This window comes from Gorilla gorilla, chromosome 13 (assembly GCF_029281585.2).
Source record: "Gorilla gorilla gorilla isolate KB3781 chromosome 13, NHGRI_mGorGor1-v2.1_pri, whole genome shotgun sequence".
Lineage (NCBI taxonomy): Eukaryota > Metazoa > Chordata > Mammalia > Primates > Hominidae > Gorilla > Gorilla gorilla.
Genome location: NC_073237.2, coordinates 93,679,655 through 93,704,632, shown reverse-complemented (window position 1 = coordinate 93,704,632; position 24,978 = coordinate 93,679,655). Strand labels below are relative to the sequence as shown.

Below are 24,978 nucleotides of genomic sequence, written 5' to 3'. Positions count from 1 at the left end.
TGTGTGAAGGTCATCTCCCCACACACCCAGCAATTCTGCAATGGGCATTAGGGGTCCTCTAATTCAATTCCATTCTGATACCGTCTACCTGGAGACAGGCTGAGGGCCCAGTCCCACAAGACTGCCCTCCACTTTTAGATGCCAATAGTGAGTAGTACTTGAGAAACTTTAGATGCCAGTAAGTGAGTATTCTTGAGAAACTGGCTCTAAATCAGGGTTCCCATAACTTCCTCCTTGGGTTTTATTAATTTGCTAGAGCAGCTCACAGAACTCAGGGAAACACTTTACTTATATTTACTTGTTTATTAATAAAGGATACAGACGAACAACCAGATGGAGGCGATACTTAGGGCAAGGAATGGGAGAAGGGGCACGGAGCTTCCATGATCTTGCTGGGCATGCCTCCCTCCAGGAATCTCCATGTGGCCAGCTATCTGGAAGCTCCCAGAACGCTGTGCTTTTGGAGTTTTATGGATGCTGCATTACATAGGCATGATTGACTAAATAATTGATCATTGATCATTAGTTGATAACTTAGTTATCAACTCCTTGGGGTTTGGGGCTGAGAGTCTCAGTCCTCTAACCATGCCTTGATCTTTCTGTTGACCAGCCCCTGTCCTGAAGCTGTCCAGGGGTCCCCAGCCACCAGTCGTCTCATTAGCATACAAAAGACACTCTTATCACTCCAGAGATTCTAAGGGTTTTAGGAGCTGCACATCAGAACATGGGGAAGAAAACCAAACATGTATTTCACTATATCACAGGTGCCAAGACAATTTAATGGGGGAGAAAGATCAGTATTTTCAAGAAATGGTGCTGGAACAACTGGTAGCCAAATGCAAGAGAATAAAGTTGAACACTTACCGCTATGTACAAAATTAACTTAAAATGGATCAAAGACCTAAGTAGAAGAATTAAAACTATACAACTCTAGGCTGGGTGCGGTGGCTCACGCCTGTAATCCCAGCACTTTGGGAGGCCGAGGCAGGTGGATTATTTGAGGTCAGGAGTTCGAGACCAGCCTGGTCAACATGGTGAAACCCCATCTCTACTAAAAATACAAAAATTAGCTGGGCAGTAGTGGTGCATGCCTGTAGTCCCAGCTACTCGGGAGGCTGAGGCAGGAGAATCGCTTGAACCCGGGAGGAGGAGGTTGCAGTGAGCTGAGATCACACCACTGCACTCCAGTCTGGGCGAGAGAGTAAGACCCTGTCTCAAAAAAGAACAAACAAACAAATAAAACAACTATACAGCTCTTAGAAAACAGCAGTAAATCTTTGTGACTTTGGATTAGGCAATGGAGTCTTAGATACAACACCAAAAGCACAAGCAACCCAAGAAAGAATAAACTGGACTTCCTCAAAATTATAAACTTTTGTGTATCAAAGGACACCATCAAGAAAGTGAATTACAACTGATCTAGAGATAATTTTGTAAGTGAAAACAACATACAATTGGGAGAAAATATTTGCAAATCATATGTCTGATAAGGGTCCAGTGGCTTGAATATATAAAGAACTCTAACAACTCAATAATAAAAGTAATCTAATTAAAAATTGATAAAGAACTTGAATACACTTCTCCAGAGAAGATATTCAAATGGCCAATAAGCACATGAAAAGATACTCAACATCACTAGTCATCGCAAATGCAAATTAAGACTATAATGAGATACAACTTCACACCTACTGGGATGGTTATCATCCAAAAGTCAGATAATAACAAGATTTGGCAATGATGTGGAGAAATCAGAGCCTTTATATACTGCCAAGACTGATATAAAGTGGTACAGCTACTTTGGGAAACAGTCTGGCACTTTCTCAAAAAGTTAAGCATACAGTTACTTTTTTTTTTTTTTTTTTTTTGAGACAGAGTCTCGCTCTGTTGCCTAGGCTGGAGAGCAATGGCATGATCTCGGCTCACTGCAACCTCCCCCTCCTGGGCTCAAGCAATTCTCATGGCTCAGCCTCCCAAGCAGCTGGGACTACAGGTGTGTGCCACCACCCCTGGCTAATTTTGTATTTTCAGTAGAGACAGGTTTCACCATCTTGGCCAGGCTGGTCTCTTAACTGCTGACCTCAAGTGATCCACCCGCCTTAGCCTCCCAAAGTGCTGGGATGACAAGTGTGAGCCACTGTGCCCAGCCTAGAGTTACTTTTTGACCTAGTAATTGGTATATACCCAAGAGAAATGAAAATATGCATCCACACAAAAACTTGTTCATGACTGCTCATAGCAGCACTATCTTTTAGGCAATGGAGTCTTAGATATAACAGCACTATTTTTTAGTGCTGCTACGGGCAGTCATGAACAAGTTTTTGTGTGGATCTACAGTAGCCAAAAGGTAGACAAAGTGGCATTGGGTTCCTTCAGTGCTTGTCAAGCTGGGCCTCTTGAGCCTAAGGGGGTCCCTGGGGTACGGGTATAGGGGTGATGAGAGTCCAGTCTCACTCACTATTAGAAAAGTGATTTAGATATGGTTTCTCACCAACCAAACCAGCAAAAAATTTCCCCCAAATCCTGAAACTAGAACCCTTGGTGTGGACGAGGAAAATGGGCAATGGGCAATGGGCACTGCTTAATGGTGGGAGGGGGTGGCCTGTTTCCCTGGAGGGTGACTTGGCACCATGTCCACAGCTGCCACCCTCTGATTAAGGAATGATTACAGATGTGTACAAAGAGCTAATGTGGGAGGATGTCATCTCTGACTTCTTTGTAGGAGCCCTGCATGGGACATCCTCGCCCTTGTCCGACAGAGGCGATCTGGTTCCCCAGGCAGTGGGAGCACTCTGCAGCTGTTTAAATGACAGTGTCCCACACTGCAATCAAAGCCCCTTCTTGGGCCATGAACTGAGTTAGTGGACTGGGCTAGGATTTAAAAAGCAGGGAGAAAGTATTAGAAAGCAGCCTTTCTAGTAAGGTTAAGTGCTGTCCTGTGACCTGTTGGTCCCAAGTTGTGTATGTGTGCAAGGACCGTGTGTTTGGAACATGTTTATACAGTGGGTCAGAGTCAGAAAACTATGAAAACCAATGATGTAAATGAATACTGAAGGATATGGCATAGGGTTTATCCCGTTAAAATTTACCAAGCAGTTTATGGAACCTAATGCATGTTATGATTCCATTTTATAAAAATAACTCACATACATGGAAAGATGCTATGGACAGTGGCTGTCTCTAGATTCCAGGATTTTATTATTTATTTATTTATTCGTTTATTTGAGACAGAGTCTCATTCTGTTGCTCAGGCCAGAGTGAAGTGGCATGATCTTGGCTCACTGCAACCTCCACCTCCCAGGTTAAAGCGATTCTCATGCCTCAGCCTCCCCAGTAGCTGGGATTACAGGTGTGTGCCACCATGCCTGGCTAACTTTTTGTATTTTTAGTAGATATGGGGTTTCGTCATGTTGCCTCAGCTGGCCCCGAACTCCTGAGCTCAGGTGATCTGCTCGCCTTGGCCTCCCAAAGTGCTAGGTTTACAGGCGTGAGCCACCGCGCCTGGCTCAGGATTTTAAAGTTATCCTTTTGCTGGTTTCATAAATTCTTTTTTCTAAAATGCGCATATATTCCTTTCGGAATAATAAGCAGTGAAAGGTAGCACATTGGGGTGGGGGTGGGGGGAGCACAGAAAAGAACAGGAGATTGCTTTTGCCTTGATGGAAGGGGACTCCTCACTCTCCTGGCTTCAGTGCACAAAGGCCACCAAGCTAACCAAGCTAACCAAGCGGGGACTCACTGGGTGGAGCAAACCAGGAGAGCAGAGTGAGTGTCCCCAGGTGAGGGAACTGCACTCAGAGGGTCACACAGCTGTCAGGGGCTGGAAATTTAGGGGCTGGGGCCTCCTAGGTCTATGGCTGAGGAAACCTGTCCAGATGACACACACAGCTACCGACAAATGAAGGCCGTATGCTCACGCCATGTAATTGAAGAAGAGAGTTGACGAGCAAGAGACTGGCAGGCTGGAGGACTCCAAGAGAATGATCTGAGCAACACAGGACTAAAGGGGCCTGGGAGATTTTTTTTTTTTTCCCAAAATATTGCAATTTGCTCAGACAAATTGTGGCACAAATACCAATCAACATTGGATGAGTTATTTGTTGGGTCTAGGAACCAGTGCAGAGTTGCAATTATAACCCATACTTGTTTATTCTGTTAAATTAAAATATCATTTTCCCATGACCTTTATTTCATTTTTCAAGATGACGTGCCCTGCCCAGCATGCTGTTTGGAGGTGATGTCCTTTGAAGCTCTAGTGCCTATTTGAAGTGACTGATTCCTGGTACTCACCCTCCCTGCTAACCACGTGGAATTCCCCTTTCATGCTTGCCTTCCTCATAGGAAGAGGGCTCCACGTGGGCAGGAACCATGCTGTGTCCTGTTCGCTGGTAAAGCTACAGTGCCCAGCACAGAGCAGGGGTGGAGGGATGAAGGGAGGGAGGGATGGACGGAAAGTAGGTAGGCAGGTAGATGGACAGGGAAGGAGTCTGTATAAGAAAGTGTTTATTCATGGTGGGGTGGAGGGTCACACATACAGGCCCTGGATAGTGTGCAGGGACTGCTTCCAGCTGTCCTTCCAGCGCTGAGCCTCCTTCATCTGAGATGAGCAGTCATCCTGGATCCTCTTCAGCTCCTCCTCAAATGATGCTAAATATTTCTAGAAGGAAGGTAGCAGGAGGGGTCCACATGAGGAGAGACATCTGGACCCTCTCCCCTAGGGCAATGCTGTAACTTGCTGGCAGGTGGTTTTTAACCCATTCCAGGCACTGGCAAGAGTTCTCCAAGTCACTTCTCAGGTAGAAACCAGGTAGTCCTAGTTGTTTCCCCCATTTTACAAGACAGGGAAACTGAGGCTCAGAGCCTGGCCTGGGGTCACCCAGCTAGGAGGCTGAGCAGGGACTAGGACCTGTGTCTATCTGACTCTAGGCTCAGCACTCCTTCCTGAGCTCTGTCCCACACTGTGGCCTTTCGGGAGCTCAGGGCTCCTGGTTTTTGGGTAGGCTGGGCTTTCCAGGCCTCCCACCCTCACTGAACTCAGCAGGCCGAACTGTACCCTCTGCCTGGGGCTTGGAGGGGAAGCTGGGGGAGGACTGACCCTGGGCACTTCAGCCTCTCCCAGTAAGGTGGCCAGCTGGTCTCTGGGCAGGACAAGGTTTCTCTCTGGGCATCGGGACCAAAGGTCCACAGATCTTCAAAGTCAAGAGGTCCCTCAAGTGGCATCTGGGTGTAGCCTCCTCATCAGGCTGTCCCCAGGGGGTCTGACAGGCACTGGGATCAAATCCTGGCTCTGCCACTCTGTAGTGGCATAGAGGGGACAAGTTTCTTTAAGCCTCAGTGTCCTCATCAATGAAATGAGGATAATAATTTTACCTCCCTTGTGGAGCTGTTAGGAGGATTCAGTGAAATGCCTCATGTCAAGAGCAGAAGCTCTCAGTAAGTACTTCCCAGTAAGTTCTCAGGAGCTGTGAGTGCTCCTGCTGCTGTGTCCCCCCTGAGCCTACGGCTACCATTGCTTCCGTGCCTGGTGACAATGTTCCCTAGCTGTGACACTACTGTGCCTTTGGAAAGCCTTTCTTCACCCCTAATCTGGGTGGGATGTCCCTCAGCTGGGCTCCCACAGCATGGGATCACGCCTCAGACCCACACTAACGTCCTCGTGCCTGTGAATGGCGACTGTCCTGAGTGTTGAGACCTGCAGCTCTGGGGTGTGCTGACATGTGTTGCCTGCTGCACCAGCTAAATGCTGGGTGCCGGGTGATGGGAAGCTCCCCCTTCCCAAGGCAGCCGACCTGAGCTGTGGTCCCTGGGACACGCCCACTCCACCCTGTCTCACCAGGTACACAGCATCTCGGGCTTCCACGGCTGCCAGGTGGCCCAGGGTGGTTTTGGTGGTGGAAATCGATGATGTTGGCCGGAGAAGAATCTTGTTTTGGATGGTGACTTCGGTGGGTTTGATCCCTGGCCACTTCCTACAAACAAACGTGTGAAAATCTCACAGGCTTGTCTTCATCTTTCATAATCCACCTACCAACCCTGTTGGAAAAGCTTAGCATTTCTTTGAAAAAATTATCATGGCTTTAAATATCTTAATGAAAAGAAAAAACATACTGAGTGTGAATGCTGCACTTGTTCAAGCTGTTTCATATTAGTCCCCACTGGTCTCATTGCTGTGCACGGTCTGGGGTTCTGGGGGGGAAGGGGAGTGCCGCAGCTCAAGTTGCTCCCCTTTCTGAGCCTCAATTTACTCACTGATCTGCCAGCCAGGCGGTGGCCACCAGTGTCTGGTATGCTTTTCCTATGATGCCCTAAACACCACTTCTGAGAACATAGCTGGGCAAATCACTGCTCTGCTTCTTCTTGCAGAGTCACACTCTTGGGGCACAGGGAACAGGCACATTGCCAACTCTCTTCACACATGACGGACAGCTGGAGTGGCTCACAATGCCAGCAGTGACCCAAGAATGTGTCCCCCACTGAGCCAGGCCTCCCTTTCATCATGGGACCCTTTGGTGGGTCCTTATCATGTGAACTAATAGCTGTTGAGCTGTTTGTATGTGCTGGGGCACCCCAGGTAATACCTCATTTAACTTTCTCTTGATAATATCAAGGTAAGCGGCCATGCTCATTTCATAGATGAGGAAACTAAGGCTCAGAACACAATGCCTTTCCCAGGTCTGTCTGACTTCAGAGTCCAAGCCCCTAACCATTACACTGCACCACCCCCAGCAGATACAGCCATTTACAGTAGTCCTTGCTGCTCTTGGTTCTCACCTGCTTCCACGTTCAATCAGGGGTTTCTCACTCTCTTCCTTCAGGGAGAGCCCAGCGAGTTTCCTTCGTATGAGCATTGATAATTTCTGTTTGGGGGGCTCCATCCCTAGAGGCAAAAGACAGGCTAGTGACTGCAGCCTTACCGACAGCCTGAGATCGAGGGACTTCCCCTGGCATTACACTTAGAAAAGGGAGGACTGGCACCCCTCCTCCCACTTGGAGTTATGGCAGGCTGAGCCCTCTCCATGGAGAAGCTGAATGCACCAGCCACACAGCTCGGGGTGGTGACAGGGGCAGGGGGTCATGGATGGAGGAATCTAAGCAGTGGTGTGGGTGCTGTTCCCAGCTCCAAACCCAAGCTTGATGCTCTGACGTTCCTGCAGTTTCCATGAGTCCCCGGATATGGTTCATAGAGACTTCTTTGGCTTAGGCTAGCTCATACGGGTTCCGAACTAAGAACCTCCCCTGGGACAAACACGTTCAAGGTTGTCCCTTGACTATCTAGCTCAATAATCCAATCTTTGATGCTCTGATGTTCTTTCTAGATCAGGGGGCGAGGGGGTGGGGGGCTCTGTGTGCAGAGAGCCAGCAGGTAACATGTACACTCCTCTGCCATGAATGGCAGGGCCCGGTGGCCTGGCTCAGAAGCCGAGTTGCAGAGTAGGCAGAGGCCTCCTAGGGACTGGTGCAGGGAGTCTTCCTGGCTCAGGGGTTCCTTGCAAGGCACTGTGATCTGCTCCACTACCAGCTCGCCTGCCTGTTCTCGCTGGGGTCTCGACCCCAGCATCTCTGCAAGGCGCTGATTTCCCAAACGAGGCTCACCTTTGACAGAGATCTCTGATAGAGAAAAGTGACCAACACTTCAAAAATCTGTACACACTTTGATCCAGACATCACACTTCTAGGAGTCTGTTGCTCTAGAGATGCATGGATGCAGAGATTCTCTTCAGCGCAATTACAGGAGTGGGAAATTGGAAATGGTCCAAAGTTCAATAGCAAAGGGACTAATTAGTAAGTTACAACGCTTATTACATTATGGTGTGCAGCAACTGAAAATGCTGAAGAGGAGGAGTGTTGACTGGCCAGCCCAGCTAAGGTTCACCTGCAGGGAAATCAGGTTGCAAAAGCGCCCAAGCCCTGTAATCTTCCCCAGCCACTCTGACACAAGGCCTGTGCCCAAAGGGAAAGGCCTGGCAGGATGAACAGCAAGTGCAAAGGGCGCTGCTTTCAGGGCGGAAGGACTGTGTTCTTCACTTGCTTCTTGGTTTATACTGATTTTCTTGTTTTACTGGAATGAACATTTATTGTTTTTGTAATTAAAAACCTTTACAAATAAAAAGGATGCATTTTAATTACTTTATAGATCAGTGATAAATGGATAACATTTAATGTATGATTTTAATCTTATAGTTATAAAAGTAATATGCACATTATTAAAAATGTAAACATCACTTCATGATGAAAAAAAAGGTTTTAGGGATCTCTCTCAGTCCCACCCAGCAGAGGTGATCATCAGCAGTTTGGTACCTGTCTCTCTGTCTCTGTCTCTCACACAGATTCATTTAAACAGATGTGAGTATGCATGTTGATATCATGCATGTGTTTTAAAAGATGGGATCACAGACATGTCCTGTTTGTCCATTTGTTTTTTCACACAACAGCCCTCCTTCATGTCTTTCCATGTCAGCACATGCAGACCTACTTTAACAGCTGTGTGGTATTTACCTGCACATCTGGCACCCTCATTTATGCATCCAATTTTCGTTGTTTTTGAGTCACGGTCTTGCTCTCTCACCAGGCTGGAGTGCAGTGGTATGATCAAAGCTCACAGCAGTCTCGACTTAAAGACTTCAGCAATCCTTCCACCTCAGCACCCTCCCAACCGCCCTCCACCTCCAGGAGCTGGAGCTGGAACTACACGTGCACACCACCACACCGAGCTAATCTTTAAATTTTTAGTAGAGATGGGGTTTTGTCACATTGCCCAGGCTTGTCTCAAACTCCTGGGCTCAAGAGATCCACCCACCTCAGCCTCTCAAGTGCTGGAACTGCAGGTGTGGGCCACTGTGCCTGGCCCATTGAATTTTCTGTATATCAATGTTAGTGTTGCTTCCAATTCTTTGCCATTTCAAACAGTGCTGTGAACATTTTTGAACATATACCTTTGAAAAAGTGTCCAAGTATTTCTCTCAGATAAATTCCTAGAATTAGACGTGCTAGGCCAAACGTCTACACACTCAGAATTTTGACAGGGACTGACAAATTGTTCTCTGTGACAGCGGTATCCATGTACGCTCTACCAAGAGTCTGCAGAGTCTCTGTTTCTTGACATTCTTTTACGTTGTTACCAAATGTAAAAACTTTGCCAGGCTATTGGTGAGAAATGATATCTAAATAATGCTTAGATTTTCATCTTTCATCATCAGTGAAGTTGAGCATTTTTTACAGTGACTAGCCATATGAACTGCTTCTCTTTTGAAGAGCATGTGTTTGTCCTTCGTCTCTTTAAAAATTTGACCTGTGAAAGTTCTTTGTACCACAAGGATATTAACCCTTTCTCTGATCTGTAAGTTGTGAGGAATACTTTTCCAGTTTGTGGTTTGTCTTTCCATCTTTTGACATTTTTCTGTTATTGTTTTGGCTACAAAGAGCCAGCCATTCCCTCTATGGCTTCTAGCTCTCCTGTCATACTTAGAAAAGGTATCCCTAACCCCAAGAGTATGGGAGTGTTTACTTAATAGGGTTTCATTTTTTATATATAAACGTTGAGCCATCTGGCATTTGCTTTTTAATCAAAAAATTATTTTTAAGGAAAACAAAAATTAATCAGTCCCCTCAATGGATCACTTGTTTTCACTCTGATAGAGTTGGGGAAAGCAGACCCCTGCCCAACCTAGCCCTCACCAGCCCCCCGGGGCCATGACACAAGGCTGGTGGTGCCTCTTACTTGCAACCTGGACATCGTCAATGGTGACCACCTCATCCAACTGCAGTAGGAACTTCTCGGTGAAGGTGGCCAAGTTGGTTATGAAAACCTGGCCATTCCTTCTGGTACATTCCTGGAAAAAACATGGTGAGCACAGTGCTGCTAGGAGAGGATCATCCCTCCAAGGCCAGCTGAAGAGGGGATGGGTGAACTCTGCAGGGAGATCTGGGGACCCAAGCCATTACATCCACTGTGTCCAAGTAACCAGCATCTGGCCCTCAGCCAGAAGGCCTCTCCCAAGATGTGATCTGGTTTAAACATAATAAATGATTCAGAAACGGCCAAGGGACACACACAGACAATTCACAGAAGAGGAAATAAAACTAGACATGGATCACTAAATAAAAGTTATCATCAGTAATTTTGTAATTAATTAATTTAGAAGTCAAAAAGTATACAAGTTAAAACAGCCAATAATGGCCATTTTTACCTACAAAACCCAACCACGATCATGCCTGCTTTGGGCAAGATACCAAGAAAGGGCTGCACCTGGTGCTGTCAGTGGCTGTCCATTAGGCTATATTTGGAGCACGCCTGGACTGGCGAATCAATGGTATCACTGACCTCCAGCTTCTCCTTGTTCATCCTAATCATGCTGTCCAGCTCTTCCTGCCTTTCCTCTTCACTTAAGTGTAGAGACTCCATTTCTTGGAAATGTATGGGGTGTCCAAGATTTAGATGGAGCTTCTGGGCATTTTTGTCCTTTAATCAAACAATCCAGAATTCAGTGGCAATGTTAACCCACCAAAAGTCACTGACCTGTGTCTTCTGTCAATTATGATTATGGCCAGACTCATGTGTCCTCTGACCTGGGTGTGTGGGGGTGATGGGTGGGCAGAAGAGTGGCAGAGGGGTTAAGAGGGGGGCATGGCTGGAGCTGACTCGGGGGTTTGGAAGAGAAAAGGCTGAGCATCTGCCCAGCACAATCAGAGTTTTAGTCCAGTGAAATCAGCAGTACCCACAGCAGTACCCACAGCAGTTCCACAGCTCCAAGGACCAGTGTGGACAATTATTGTTGTCTTAATGACTACAGCCCCACGGAACCCAGCACACCCACCCATTATAGCCAACAAGGAGTTTACTGAACACCTTCTATGTAGAAGCTGTTGGCTCAGTTCTTATTTCGCCAATGGCTCCTGTCCCTCAGCCCCCATCCAAAAATCCCAAGCCCAGCTCACCTTCTTCCCTTGGACTTGGCCCTGCCCACAACCTGCCACCATTTCTGAACTCCCAGTTCCCCTGGTCCTAGAGTGGAAGGGCTGGTCCTGGGGCCCTCACCTTTCTTTTCTCCAGCCGCTTCTGCTGTTCCTCAAACTGTCCTCGGATCTCCTTCACGGAGGTGAAAAAGTTTTTCCAGTGGTGTTCCTTGAAATTCTCCATCACCAGCCAACACACTTGGGGCAGCAGCTCCTCAAATCTCCTCATCTGGATCCGTAATTCTGCCAGAATTGCGGGTAAGAGGCCAAGGGAGGGAACAGATTAGAATCAACTTGCAGAGGCAATCTCTACAACAAAGGCCCAAAGCAGCTTCCCAAAGAGAAAATCTTGGTCTCCAACGTGGTAAGAGCTATTCCATCAAAAGAGGTCCTGAGGTCAAACCAGTATAGAAAATACAGGGTTAGCCAGCTGCAGTGGCTTACACCTGTAATCCCAACACTTTGGGAGGCTGAGGTGGGAGGATTGCTTGAGGCCAGGAGTTCAAGACCAGCTTGGGCAAGACCCTGTCTCTAAAAAAATATTTAAACATTAGCCAGGCATGGTGGTACATGCCAGCTACTCAGGAGGCTGAAGTGGGAGGACTGCTTAAGCCCAGGAGTTTGAGGCTATGGTGAACTATAATTGCACCACACTCTAGCCTGGGCCACAGAGCAAGACCCTCTTTCTAAAATAAAATAAAATAAAATAAAATAAAATAAAATAAAATAAAGGCTTAAATAAATTCAAAGGGCTTCTCCTATATACTCTGCAGACTTCTCATCTCATTTAAAATGCATTGTGTCTCTTGGCATTTTTGGCAAGTTCTCATCCATTATTTCAACTATTGCCTTGATTCTAGGTCTCCCTCTTTCTCTGTATCTCCAAATGGCCATATGTTAGACCTGCTCTTTCATTCACATCTCTTTACCTCTCTCCCATATTTTCATCTCTTTATATTTCTGTGTTATATTCTGGTTATTTTCTTTGGATTTGCCTTCCAGTTCACCAATTCTACTTTCAGCTATATGTAACCTGGTAGTAAAGTCATGCATAGTTTTAAAATTTCAACTCTTAATTTTTCCTTCATGAAAGTTTTATTTTATTCTCTTTTATAGCTACTTGGTCATTTTCATAGTCTTTTGCTTCTTATTCATGTTTCCAATTCCCTCTTTTATTTAACTAGAAGTATATTATTTTATGTTCTATGTCCAATACTTTTAATATCTGCCAAGTCTTTGCTGGTCTCCTGCTGCCTCTTGCTCAAGGCATTTTGTTTCCTTGTGTTTATGGGGATTTTGTTGCTCTTTGTTTATTACTGTGAGCTCTTATTCTGGGCATTTTATTTGTGGGAATCCTTTGAGGCCTGAACTGAAGATAGATTTTCCTAGAGAGAATTTGTTATATGTCCAACAAGCAAGCTTCTGAACACCACCAACTCAAGATCATTTTAAGCTCAGGTATTAGCTTGAGGTGTTTTGGATGAGCCACAAAAGCAAAATTGAATTCATGTTTAGATAAGTGTGAATTATCTAAACATAAATTTAGAAACCACACAGGGACTGGCATATAGTTCTGGATTTCTCTTTGGAGTTTTTTTTCTTCACCCAGTACCATGGTTTTTGATAAGACAGTTTCCTTCTGTCTTATGGAGGGACAGAGGGAGGAGCTTGGTTTCCATCTCATTTGCCTTACTCAGGAAGCCCTGTTGGGTTCCAGCTATAGGTGGCTTGCTCCTTTTAGACTTCCCACTTTGGAGGTCTGTGGATTTGTCTCTTGTTCCCAATACCCTGGAGGCCATGAAAATAGAGGCTCAAGTTCACCTGGGAGTCAGCAAATGCCCCTAGGGCAATAACCAGGGTTACTACTCAATTTATCACTCAGAGTTTCTATTTTCACTTAATTTTTGGCTTTTGTGTGTTTCTCACTTTACAGATAGCTTGCTAATGCATTTAAAAGATTTTATTACAAAAATATTTTATGCAGCATTTTACATGTTTTTAGTAGGAGAATGGATCCCCCATTAGCCTGCCAAGCTGCAGGAAACAGAAGTCTTCACTAGTTGTGAGTTTACCAGAGAGGGATGCAGTCTGTAGCATTTTCCAAGCCCATTTGACCATGGAACCCTTGTTTTGAGGACAATCATGTAGGATGGCATCCCCCAGAGATCACTTGGGGGAAATTCTGAGCTAGAGAAACAAAACAATGCCTGTAGTTTCAATTCCAGTCATTCAACAACCACAGCTATGAGCACTATCGCTGCTTAATTCCCTGTACATGCCAAGTCTGTGTGAGGAACTTAACCCTCAAGAAGGCCTTCTGTGGTGGGTGTTATTAATATCTGCAGTCCACAGACAAGAAAACTGAGGCTCTGGCTGGGCGCAGTGGCTCATGTCTGTAATCCCAGCACTTTGGGAGGCCAAGGCAGGCAGACCATCGGAGGTCAGGAGTTCGAGATCAGCCTGGTCAATGTGGTGAAACCCTGTCTTTACTAAAAATACAAAAATTAGCCAGGCATGGTGGCATGCGCCTGTAGTCCCAGCTACTCAGGAGGCTGGGGCAGAAGAGTCTCTTGAACCCAGGAGACGGAGGTTGCAGTGAGCCGAGACTGTGGATCGCGCCACTGCACTCCAGCCTGGGCAACAGAGTGAGACTCTGTCTCAGAAAAACAAAAAAAAAAATTGAAAACTGAGGCTCAGAGAGGTGAGATCATTTGGCCAAGGTAATACAGCTGGGAAGTGGCGGGGCTGGGTCCTGGCCCAGTTCTGGCTATCCCCTGAACTCTCCTCCTTCTACCCAGAGGGCCTCTGAAACAGCATAGTAGACCACATCAAAGTGTGATCGACTCATACAATGGAATATTATTCACTGATAAAAAGGAATGAAGTACTGGCACCATCTACAACATGCATAAACCTTGAAATATTATGCAAAATGAAATAAGCCAGTCCCAAAGACTACATACTATACAATTCTATTCTCATGAAAGTAAAGAATAAGGAAGTCTATAGAGACAGAAAGTAGATTAGTGGTTGCTTTAGGCTGGGGAGGGGTTAGGGGATGGGGTTTCTAAAATTGACGGTAGCGGTGATTGCATAACTCTGTAAATAAACTAAAAACCACATTGAGTACACTACATGGGTAAATTTTATGGTACCCAAGTATCTCAACAAAGCTGTCAAAAATATCTGTAGAAGAAACAAAATATTTTTAGAGGTACAAATCACCATATTTCTCAAGAAAAGTGAACTTTTTTCTTGCATGGTCGCATTTCCCCAGTAAAATCTGATTATTGTTTTTACCTAATTTTAAGAGGTCAGCTTTTCACAGGGAAGCTCTTCTGCCTCCCCCAGAGGGGAGGATCCAGGCCACAAGGCCAAGGCCGAGCTCCACCACTGGCTTCGCGCCCCGCCCTGCTCCCCGTGCCTACCTGCTGCCTATACTCACCTATGAGGCAGGAGTTGTGGTACTTATTTGCCTGGCTCTGGTACTCCAGGATCTTTTTGCTGATGTTCTCGGCGCACTGGTCAAAGGTGTCACACATGCAGTCAGGCCTGGTGACCGGGCGTTTTTCTTTACGGTAGAACTCCTGCCAGAGAGGGTGACCATGTGCAGGTGAGGACCCCATGGGACTCTGGCCCTTGCTCCTGGGATCCACCAGCCTGCCCTCACCTCCACACTCCCTAGCCTTTGCTCGTGGCTTCCCCTGTGGAGGTGACACGAGCAGACACTCCTCCTTCCCTGTCTGCCCGTGTCGCCTCCCTGGGCCCACCTGGAGTGAGTGGGGCCATGGCCAGCCCTTGTTATTTCCTGAATGAGTGACTGGCAAGAATCCTATTTATCCTTCAAGACCCAAATTAATGGAATCTCAGATTGGTGACCAGGTTGGGAGCTTACAAGGAAGTGCCAAGCTGGGTATAGGCTGCAGGCCACAAAGATGGGCGAGCCAGGGACCCTGCCCTGAAGGAGGCAGACAGACCTGTGGGAGACAGACAGGAGAATGCACTCGCACTACGGTGCAGGGCATGTGGGAACAGGGCACTGGGCAGTTTGTCTGGTGCCTGGTCCCACTGCCCCACCTCTTTCTGTGCCCCCGCCAGGTCTGTCAGCTTCCCACTGGGCCTGGGTGCCTTGGGGACAGAGGATGCGCTTGTTCCTCTTGGCACACACAGTACCTGACATGCAGTTGATATCTAAGAAATGTTTGGTGATCAATTAGATGAATGAATGAGGTTTGGTTTCTCGAAGAAAAAAACTCATAGGGAGGTGACAGAAGCTGGGGAGCTGTGGTCATGGCGGGGGTGGAATCCTCTCTTCCTCATTTTCCCCCAAGCGGCCATGATCAGCAGACTGCAGAAGGCAGGCGTGGTTTCCAGGGCAGGCACAGGCCATGGGTGGTGGTCCTCACCTCTGCGACTGTCAGCAGGTTCTCATTGCTCTCCCAGAGGAGGGTCAAGATGATCCCCTTAAAATCCCTGCAACACACACGAGACAGATCCCTGAGGGTCCTGGTCTAGACACACAAACATGGACAAAACCACATGAACAGAGCTTCCAAGTGCTCTGTTTTGGCCGTGACACTCCTTGAAATTACTCACTGCTGCCCCAGGACCTCTGCACACTCTGATTCCACTCCATAACAGCAGCTAACTTTCTTCTCTTCTTGGTTGTATTTGTTCCTGCCCTTCCTCAGACCCCAGCTCAGCTGCAATTTCTGACCACCTGGCTTTAATGATCTTGGATTAATGCCCCCTCAGCCTTATGACATGCTAATCAGGTGGATTTGGGATTGATTTGTGTGACTGGCTGATTAACCTCCATCTCTCCCAGCAGACTGTAAAGGCCACCAGGTGTTTAAGATCATAAACAGGAGGCCATCAGGCTGACACGGTTCCAGTGCCTGGAGTTTCTAGCTAGAAAACAAACGTAACTCAGAATGAATGGTCATAGTCTAGGAAAATGAAATGTAAGCTTAACCAATCAGAAATAGCCAACTAGGAACTTTTCACTTTAACCAAGCAAATATTTTCTTTGCCTTCCTTCTATGAACACCTTATAAAAGGTGTCCCCTGGTGTTCCCTCGGTGGATCCCTGAACCGCCTGGGGTCTGGCACTGCCCAATTCATGAATGACTGACTGTTCAAATAAACTCATCAACATTTTAATATGCCTGAGTTTATCTTTTGACACAGGACATGGACCTGTCTGTACTTGTTCACCATGGAATCCCCGGCCCCATGGCAGTGCCTGTACCGGGCAGTGCCTTGATTAGCTGAAAGAATGATTACTCCTAAATAGTAATCAAATGAACAGGACTTCATGTAGGACCAAACATTCTCCTGCATCGAGCTATTAAAAATAGAGAGCCGAAGTATTCAGGGTGCAGGAGCGTCCTTGGGTGTGGGACGAGGGAACTGTCTACCTGCCAGCTGGAGGCCACACCTGGGCTGCCTGATGTCACAGCCATCCTTCTCTGCCAAGTTCATGACCCCCAGAGACGAGGTCTCCAGGGTGAGAGGGCTGATGAGAGGGGGCCGCTGTCTGGGGGGATCTCTGACATAGTGGGAGTGGGAGCTCCTTTGTGGTGCTTGACTTTCTCCGAAGGCTTTTTGTTTTCTGACCTTGGAATTTTGCTTGTTTGCTTGCAATGAAGCTATACTAAGTTGAACAGCTTTTGTTTTAATCACTGGAGTTACAATAAAGGAAAAGAGAAATGGGGGAAAGCACTGAAAAAAATTACAAAAAAAAGTTCAGACCTCGAATGGGGTCTCCTGCCCTACCACCAGGAAATGCTTGTTAGCTTGGAAAATGTGAAATGTTGATGAAAATGTTTCTCAACAAATTTAGGTGAAATGGGCTGAGACAAACTGACCTTGACCTTGCTATCTCCTCTCACCCCTCCTCTGCTTGGACCTGCCTTTCACATTTGCTGCCCCCGCAACCCAAAACAGGTTAAATGCAGTCAAAAGGAAAGGCGTTGTTACTCACTCGGCAGCAGGGGGAGGCTTGTCCCCAAGCACCTGGTACTTTCTCTCCATTTTGTTGGGCTTGGGGTGCGGTGTGAAGCTGTGGGACAAAGATGGGTGGGTGGTCTGGAGGCTGGGGACAGACGCAAGGCAGGTCTGAGCCTGCAGGATCCCTGCCTGGGTTTCTGGAGGCATTGGGCCTGCCCGTGGGCAACCGGACTCCCATTTCTAGGGCCTAGCCCTTTGGGACATGTCCCTTCTCAACAGCTGTGAGTCTACCTTACCGTAAGGTGAAATCTTAACCACCTTAACTGCTGAAACCCAACCACAGCTGCTGTGAGAGGGCAAGGGGTGGAGGTGCTCAGGCCCAGAAATTTGCATTCCTGCTTCCCCGTGATGAGGACCCAAAGAAAAAAAACATTGAGCCACAGGTAGGGTTGCCAGATTTAGCCATAACAATACAGCACGCCAATTTAAACTTGAATTTCATATAAACACCGTAATTTTCAGCATTAGTGTATCACATGCAGTATTTGGGACATACTTATGCTAAAAAATTAGGTGGTGTTGATCTGAAATTCCAGTGTAGATGGGCACCCTCTCTTTTATCTGGCAGCCCTAGTGACATGGACTTTGTTTTGTAACCTCTGAGAGACTGAACATGGAAACAGGTCATGGCTGGATCATATAAAAAATAGAGCTCTGCCCCATGATGTGCAGCAACCTACCCAGAAGGCCACCCCCACCTTATCTACAAGAAGCCACCCAGGAAGTCAGCCTGCTCTAAGTCAGATTTGCAGGAAGTGAGATTGTCATCTTTGGGGACAGTCCAGGAAGCTACACAATATCACCTATAACAGTAGGTCCCAAATGGCCAGGACTTAATTAATAAATGACAGCTTCCCTAATTTTTGTCTTCATTTCCAACTTTGGACCAACCAGAGAAAGCCAAACATGTCCCGTAACCAATCACATGGGGTGCCCTGCTTTCAGTGGGCAACCTCCAGCTTCCTCATGACAGCAGCCCCCAACCAGCGCACAGCTGGAGAGGAGGGCAATGCTTCTCACTCCTCTGCCTGCCCTGGGAGCTCTGCTGAAACACCCTGGATGGTGACTGACTCCCTGCTGCGGTCAGCTCTGGGTCAATAGTCTTTGCTCTTCTCATGTGTCTGGTCTTTATTTCTTTCCCCATTGCACACAGCACACATGCTCAAAAAGACCTTCTGGAGGGAAAGGCAAAGGAGGGATTCCCCTTGCCTTCTCAAAACCAGGAACAAACCCATGTCAACCAGGCTGACACAAAGAGCTAGCGAGTCTACTCAGCCATGGGGCTTCTGATATGCACCTTCCATAAAATATGCATGTGGGGTAAACTTTGAGTCTAACAACCCCACTGAGGCTTGGTGGGCAGGGTGCCAAGGCCCAGAACTCTTTCTGTGGCTCTGTGATGTCTCTCCAGGAAAGCCATCTGCCCTGTCTTTCTAACCATGACCGTGTGTGGAAGGTGGCACGGCTGAGATCCATCAGCACCATGGACAACCAGCAAACTAAGGATGGCGCTCACCCCTCACTGCGCCCCGTGGAGTCCCAGAGCCATGAGCATTGTGGTGCCTTCTGAGGAAAAGCCTGGGAAAGCCATAGGTCGTCTCCTGCCTTTGTGTGGGGGGATGGACTAGGAAGGGGCGATTCTGGCTGCTTTGTGTCCTACCTGCCTGCAGAGGTAGCACTGGCACTGGGTACAGCCTTCTTCCCAGAGTTTTCTGGCCGGCACCGATGTCGCTTGAAGCCTTTGGGTGACAAGGGCCCAGGACAGGAGCAGAGGACAGGAGGTGAGCACACAGCACCACCAGCCCCCGCCTCACTGCTGCCCCGAGACCCACAGGCCCATGCGCCTCTACCTGTCTGGGACGGATCTTTGTCACAATGGTGGGTTGGCCATTTTGTGTTGGGAAGTCTGAAACCAAAGGAAAGGGTGTGAGCTCTTCTACGGTTACCATGGGGATAGCTCAGGCCAGGCTCTGAGCAGCATCCCAGTTAGTCCTCAGCGCCACGTCAGTCAGTCCTGTCACGAGCCCCATTTCAGATGAGAAACTGGGGCTCTGGGTGGGGAAGCCCTTTGCCTGAGGTCACAGGCTCTCGGGTGGACTCACGTGGGAACCCCAGTGTGTGGGGCCCCAAAGCTGGTCCCTGAAGGTCCAGGGCCAGGGGCAGGGGTGGCAGAGCCTTAGGTGCACCCTGGGGCCACTCACTGCAGGAGCTTCCTGATCACATCCACAGCTGGGTCCTCAATCAGGGGCTTCCCCACGCGGCTCAGCTGGGTGAAGGACTCAGGGGTGACCACGTCCAGCTTGGCCTCCTCTTCAAGGGCTTCTGAAGATGTCAGGATGTCACTGTCTTCCTCCTGGTCCTTCAGGATAGTGTTCTGCAGGCCAGAGAGAAGGGCCTGAGGGTGTAAGGACCAGCCCAGGTGCCAGCGAGGCAGCAGGCCGAATTCATGTTCCCTCCCACCCTGCCTCAGTGGAGTGGCTGCAGGCAAGCTAGCTGACCTCATTGAGCCACTATTTTCTCCTCTGTAAAGTGATGTCCCTTACAGAGCCATTCATTCATTCATCTGTTTATTCATGCCTTTAGAAATTTTCCCGGGTGCCTGCTCTTCACAAGTCTCTGCCCATGTTCTAGGAACACAGGGGCCAGGAGGCCATATATGATCCCTCCTGTCTCAGAGCTTGTGGTTTAGTCAGAAAAGACAGACATTTAACTTGCACTTATACCAATAAATGCTTCTCCAAAACTGGGACCAGTGCTGTGAAAGAAAAGTTCCAGTATCTTCTGTGAGATTGAAGTTAGACCTGCAGATGTGCCCGGTCAATGTTTTTGACCAAATGGATGGAGGAGTGAATGCCAGGCTGAGTGAGTGGCCAGCTCCCCTTGAGCAGGCTCCTAGAGAAAGTGTGGAATTGGCACCCATGGTGAGCACCTAGGCTGTTCTCTGTTTCATTCTGAGTCTCATCTTAGCCATGGCCTGTCAGTCCCTTGAGTGAAGTCCTGGGAGACCTTCACTCAAAGTCTCCTAGTCACTCAATACCTTCACGCTAGACCCTTGGAGCCCCATGCTACTGGACACCCCACCAGAGGTAGATGGATGCCTAGTGCTGGCTGCATGGTGGGAAGGGCCTCCCCATGGAAGGAAGGTTGGTCAAGGCTTGGTGGTGAGAGCAGGGCCTAGCAGTGCTCTACTCTGCAGACATTGGCTGTCAGGCCCTTCCCTGGAAGTTGGCTGAGCATCTCAGCCCAATGTGAGGTGTGGGCAGGGGTGGGGGTGATGCAGGCTCTGCCCATAGAGGCTTGCAGTCTCAGGGCAGACAGCAACCGAAATGGAGACCCCACCGTGTGGGGAAGTGGGAAGTGCTATGGGCCAGGAGACCCCGACCCAGACCAGGAGGTGAGAGGAGGCTTGGTGGGGAGTGACATCTTAGGCGGAGTGAGAGGGATGAAGAGGCATGGAGGACAAGCCACGGAGGCTGCTGTGTGTCCAGTGAAAGCGTTTGGACTTTGCCCCGAGGGTAGGGAAGTGACATGGTCAGACCAGCCTCTTCTGGCCATGTTCGGGGAATGGACCATGGGAGATGTGAGAGGATGTGGGCATCAGGTGGGCAAGAGGCAGGGGTCTGGATGAGGTGTTGGGGGTGCCATGGGGAGAAGCCAGGGCTGCCCCTGGGTGCAGGTGGGAAGGAAGAGGCTGAGAGGTGGGACTGGCTTGAGATTCCGTGGATAGGGTGAGTGAGGGTCCTGATGGAGCAGGTGAGGTAGTGCCAGGAGCTGAGGGGTCTCCTCTGAGACCAATGCAAGGAAGTGGCCCACTGGGGATTAGAATCCAGCTCTGACTTCACAGCTTGTGATCTTTCCACAGCATCTCAGTAAGCCTGATGTCCCGCGGAGGCCTGGGAGTCCCCTCTTCCCTTTGGCTCTACTGAGCCCTGCAGGTCTCCTGGGAGCCCAGACAACAGCTCACCCACCCTTTCCTGCCACCCTACCCCATTCCTTACGGTAAAGACCAGTTCAGTCATGGACACCCTGTCCAGGCTGCAGTTAAGGTACTGAATCCTCTGGCTCAGTTTTTCTTTCCAAGTTTGGACGAAGCCGAGGAGTTCTTCTGTGGTCACTGTCTGGTGAGAAAAGGGAGGAAGAAAGCCCCAAGGAAGCAGACTGCAGGAGGGTGGGTAGATTCTGTGGGAAGTGCGGGAACAGGGCCTGGGCTGATGAGGATGCCTCTTGGCTTGATGGAGGCTCCTCACATGCAGGGAAGGCCCTTGGGGAGTGGGGAAGGCTGGGCTGGCTCTGCTAGGCAGCCTTCACTTCACAGTGAAGGACAACGCACCCTTCACTGATGTGAACATCAGGAGTTCTCTTCCTGGATCTACAGGTTCAACTCTGGGCACATAACTTAAACTTGCTCAACTTGTTCTCCCCATCTGTAAGATGGGGACACAAAATATTCCCTAGGATCTCCTCTGGCTCTCACATTCTATGTTTAGAAGGAAACATTTGACGCAGGTGGCAAGGGTGTGCAGGAGTGTGGAGGAGAGTGATCTGGCCACCTCCATGGCAATGTCTAACACGCACCCTCTCGGAGCAGCACCCCACAGGTGTGCAGGAATGCGACGGTGAGGATCTTCCCTCTCGCCACACATTCAAGGCATCACTATTGTCCCCTAATCACCGCTCTGGAGACTGTCCAGCCAGCCTCCTCTGTCAACACAGGAATGCCCGCACACCCATGCTCACATGCTCCTCACCTGGCTGGGAGGCTGGGCAAGCCCCTGACACCCACCCAACACCCTAACAGGAGAGGACAGAGCAGGGGTTGGGAGGCGAGGATGTGAGAAACTGGACGTTTCTGTTCTGGAGAGGTAGAGCTGCCTTAAAGAGCCTGTTGAAGAGTTACAGCTGATTAACCTCATCTTCCCCCTGCTCCTCATTAGGGGGCTCATAAGGGAGATCAGGCAAGTCACAGGCAAAATATAGAAGCCACCCTTCCTCTGCACATCTGCACTGCAGGGCAAGTAATCTCAGTGGATGTGTAGAAACAAGCGCATGCATATACATAACAGGGTTTACAGTGCCTCTGTGCAAAATGAGAATAGTGAGAGGGACATTTATTCTGCAAACTATGCTTTGTGGGTGTTTACGCTTTTTTCAAGAGTCATGCAATAAACTATATAAGAAAAAGCAATAAAGACAGAAAAATAAACATCCTCTCAGTGCTAATAATAGAACTGCAACTCAGAGTCACTGAAATGGTAGAGAAAACACAGAGAACGGTGAGGAGAAAGCTTCCCACTCCAGAACCTTCAGGCTGGGGTGTCTGGTTCTGGGAGCACCTGGCTGGACTGTTGAGGAATGGTTCCCTGGTGTGGCCTGGGCGACAGGCCAGGGGAGACTGAGTTGAGCAAGTTTAAGTCATTTGCCCGGAGTTGAACCCGTAGATCCAGGAAGAGAACTCCCGATGTCCCCCATCATTGAAGGGTGTGCTGTCATTCACTGGGGGACAGAGTCATGCACTCATGGCAGAAAAAGCAGCACATAGACATCCAGAGACCTGCTCTGAGGATCAGGGCCAGGCGAACGCTTGGAACCATGCTCTCCACAAACTATTCCAATTCTGACTTTTCATACTTTAAACAGAGAAAACCAGTTTCTGTGCTACGATCAAAAGAAGCAAGTGAGGCCGAATGCGATGGCTCACACCTGTAATCCCAGCACTTTGGGAGGCTGATGCAGGCGGGTCACTTGAGGTCAGAAGTTTTGAGACCAGCCTGGCTAACATGGTGAAACCCTGTCTCTACTAAAAATACAAAAATTAGCCGGGCATGGTGGCAGGTGCCTGTAGTCCCAGCTACTCGGGATGCTGAGGCAGTATAATCACTTGAACCCAGAGGCAGAGGTTGCAGTGAGCTGAGATTGTGCCACTGCACTCCAGCCTGGGTGACAGAGTGAGACTTCGCCTCAAAAAAAAAAAAAAAAAAAGCAAGTGGAAAGTCAAACAAAAAGTGGTTGTTCAGGGGGCAGGGCCCTGCTTCTGTCATGCATCTAGGACTGAGTTCTCCTTACAGCAAGGGACACCTGGTGACATCCCAAGGGAGTGAGGTCAGAGGAAGCCAGACTCAGGTCTCCCCCATCACTAGACACTGCTCCATGCTTGCCTGGGAGGGGTTGGAGGTGGAGAACAGTGGCTGCTTTCTCTTTTGTTCCTTTCTTCATTCCATGAAACAGGGGTTAAGTAGGAAGGCTCAGAGATGTCCCCCCACCCCGCCAACCTTGTGCTGGAGAAATCCTACACACACATGTAAATTTATTTCACATTTATGACTTTAGCATGATATATCTTTATTATTCACATGCAGAATCTATTGAACACTTACGGTTTTCTCTCCCCTGGACTCTTGACAAGTTTTTATCTTGTTCTGAAGCTGTTGCAGAGAGAAATTTAATCCATTTGTTTGCGAATTGGATTTTGCCACCTAGAAAACCAGAGGTTCCGAGATTTTGTTTCTAGAATACATATTGTGATCTGGGAAACGTTCTGTGAAACATACCATCTGAGAAACTGATTAAGCACTGAAAAAAATGAAATCAGGGAAAAATATGCAGTTTTACCAGACATGGATACAAATTAAAAAGATTTTTTTCCCCTCTCAAGTAAGTAAGGTTCAAGCAAAATTGGCACCCCAGAGTGTGGTGAGGGAGTTGGGAGGACAGGCTCTGCTTTAGCAGGGCCAAGGCTGTAAAGACTCCCTGGAAAGCTTCGAGAGCCATAGAAAGGTCATGCTCTGACTCAGGACTGTGGCTTCCACGAGGCACCCTAAGGATGCAGTCAGATTGTCCTGGCAAGTGCACAGGCTCTGCTCCAGCAGTGCAGAGCCAAGGCTGTAAAAACTCCCTGGAAAGCTTAGAGAGCCATAGAAAGGTCATGCTCTGACCCAGGACTGTGGCTTCCAGGAGGTGTCCGAAGGATGCAGTCAGACTGTCCTGGCAAGTGCACTTCTCACAGCATCACCTTTCGTAACAAGAAGCCAAATTCACCAAATGTTCCTCCAGAAAGGAATGCTTAAGTAAAAATGTCAACACATCCATGACAGAGAAGCCATCAAAATAGTGTCTTTGCAGAATATTTAAAGATTATACAGCTTATAAAACTGGTATAAATAGCAAACAGCCAATTTTGGCATATCCCCATCTTTTCATGTATAGGAAAAAAACTCAAAAAATAAATTGAAATCTTAAACAGGGGTTATGCTGTGTGGCAGAATTATGGTTTACTCTCTGTTTTGTATTTGTTCTATATTCCCAGTATTGTCCATGATGGAAATGTATTTTTTTTTATCACAGGTGTTAGATATTTTGAAATGCAACCCCTGTACACTGTGAACAGTCCCCAGATATTAGCTCAGAAAAAAGAATCAGTGCCAGCACCAGCTGGAGGCCCATTAGGAATATACTCCTCAAACAAGAGTGTGGTGTCATGCCCTGGAGCCGTGGGCTCTGCTCCCTGGAGCTGCCTCCTGCTCCTTCTGGAATGACTGGAAGCCAGTCCTGAGAGGTTCCTCTGGGGCCTCCACCAGAGCCTGCCTTTACTGAGGATTCACTATGCTCCAGGGACTATGTCATGAGTTTAGCACATATCAGCTCCTTTATCGGTGCCATAATATTAGGAATTGCTTTTATGATTCCCATTTCACAGATGGATGAATTAAATGCTTCCTGGGGTGAAATGGGCAGGAAGCTGGGTCTGGAGTCCCTATCTCAGAGCCTGAGATGCCAGCAAACACTTCTTTTATCGAACTGCACTTGCCACTCCCAAAAGACAAGTCTGTCCTCACCTCGGCTTGTCCTAGTCCTAGTGGGTCCTCAAACATTGTTCCCTGAATGGGCATTGACCTATGCAGATAACCCAGGCCCTTCATTTCCAGTGTACCCCAAGTCCCTCCCATCCCACTTCCACTCAGCTCTGGAATCAGAATGTGTCCCTGCTGACATTGTGCCCAGGCCATGATTCTCTCCCCA

The 24,978-nt window shown here is 48.2% G+C and overlaps 1 protein-coding gene across 4 annotated transcripts in view; it reads right to left on the bottom strand.

Moving 5' to 3' along the window:
* Positions 1-4,482: 4,482 nt before the first annotated feature.
* The window catches only part of CCDC180 (coiled-coil domain containing 180), an 85,219-nt gene continuing 64,723 nt past the window's right edge, over positions 4,483-24,978 (bottom strand). For 2 of the 4 annotated variants that reach the window (XM_055350017.2, XM_055350018.2), the window contains 13 exons: positions 23,337-23,435; positions 20,961-21,080; positions 19,164-19,336; positions 18,813-18,868; positions 18,623-18,701; positions 15,357-15,423; positions 14,396-14,537; positions 11,033-11,193; positions 10,319-10,456; positions 9,716-9,827; positions 6,769-6,874; positions 5,831-5,966; positions 4,483-4,654 (listed from right to left, as the gene is read on the bottom strand). In XM_055350017.2, coding sequence (XP_055205992.1) covers positions 4,523-4,654; positions 5,831-5,966; positions 6,769-6,874; positions 9,716-9,827; positions 10,319-10,456; positions 11,033-11,193; positions 14,396-14,537; positions 15,357-15,423; positions 18,623-18,701; positions 18,813-18,868; positions 19,164-19,336; positions 20,961-21,080; positions 23,337-23,435 — 1,521 coding nt within the window. In that variant the 3' untranslated portion in view covers positions 4,483-4,522. Of the gene's footprint in view, positions 4,655-5,830; positions 5,967-6,768; positions 6,875-9,715; positions 9,828-10,318; positions 10,457-11,032; positions 11,194-14,395; positions 14,538-15,356; positions 15,424-16,936; positions 17,015-18,622; positions 18,869-19,163; positions 19,337-20,960; positions 21,081-23,336; positions 23,436-24,978 lie in introns of all 4 variants that reach the window. The other 2 variants (XM_063696601.1, XM_019034036.4) reach the window with 2 other exon arrangements.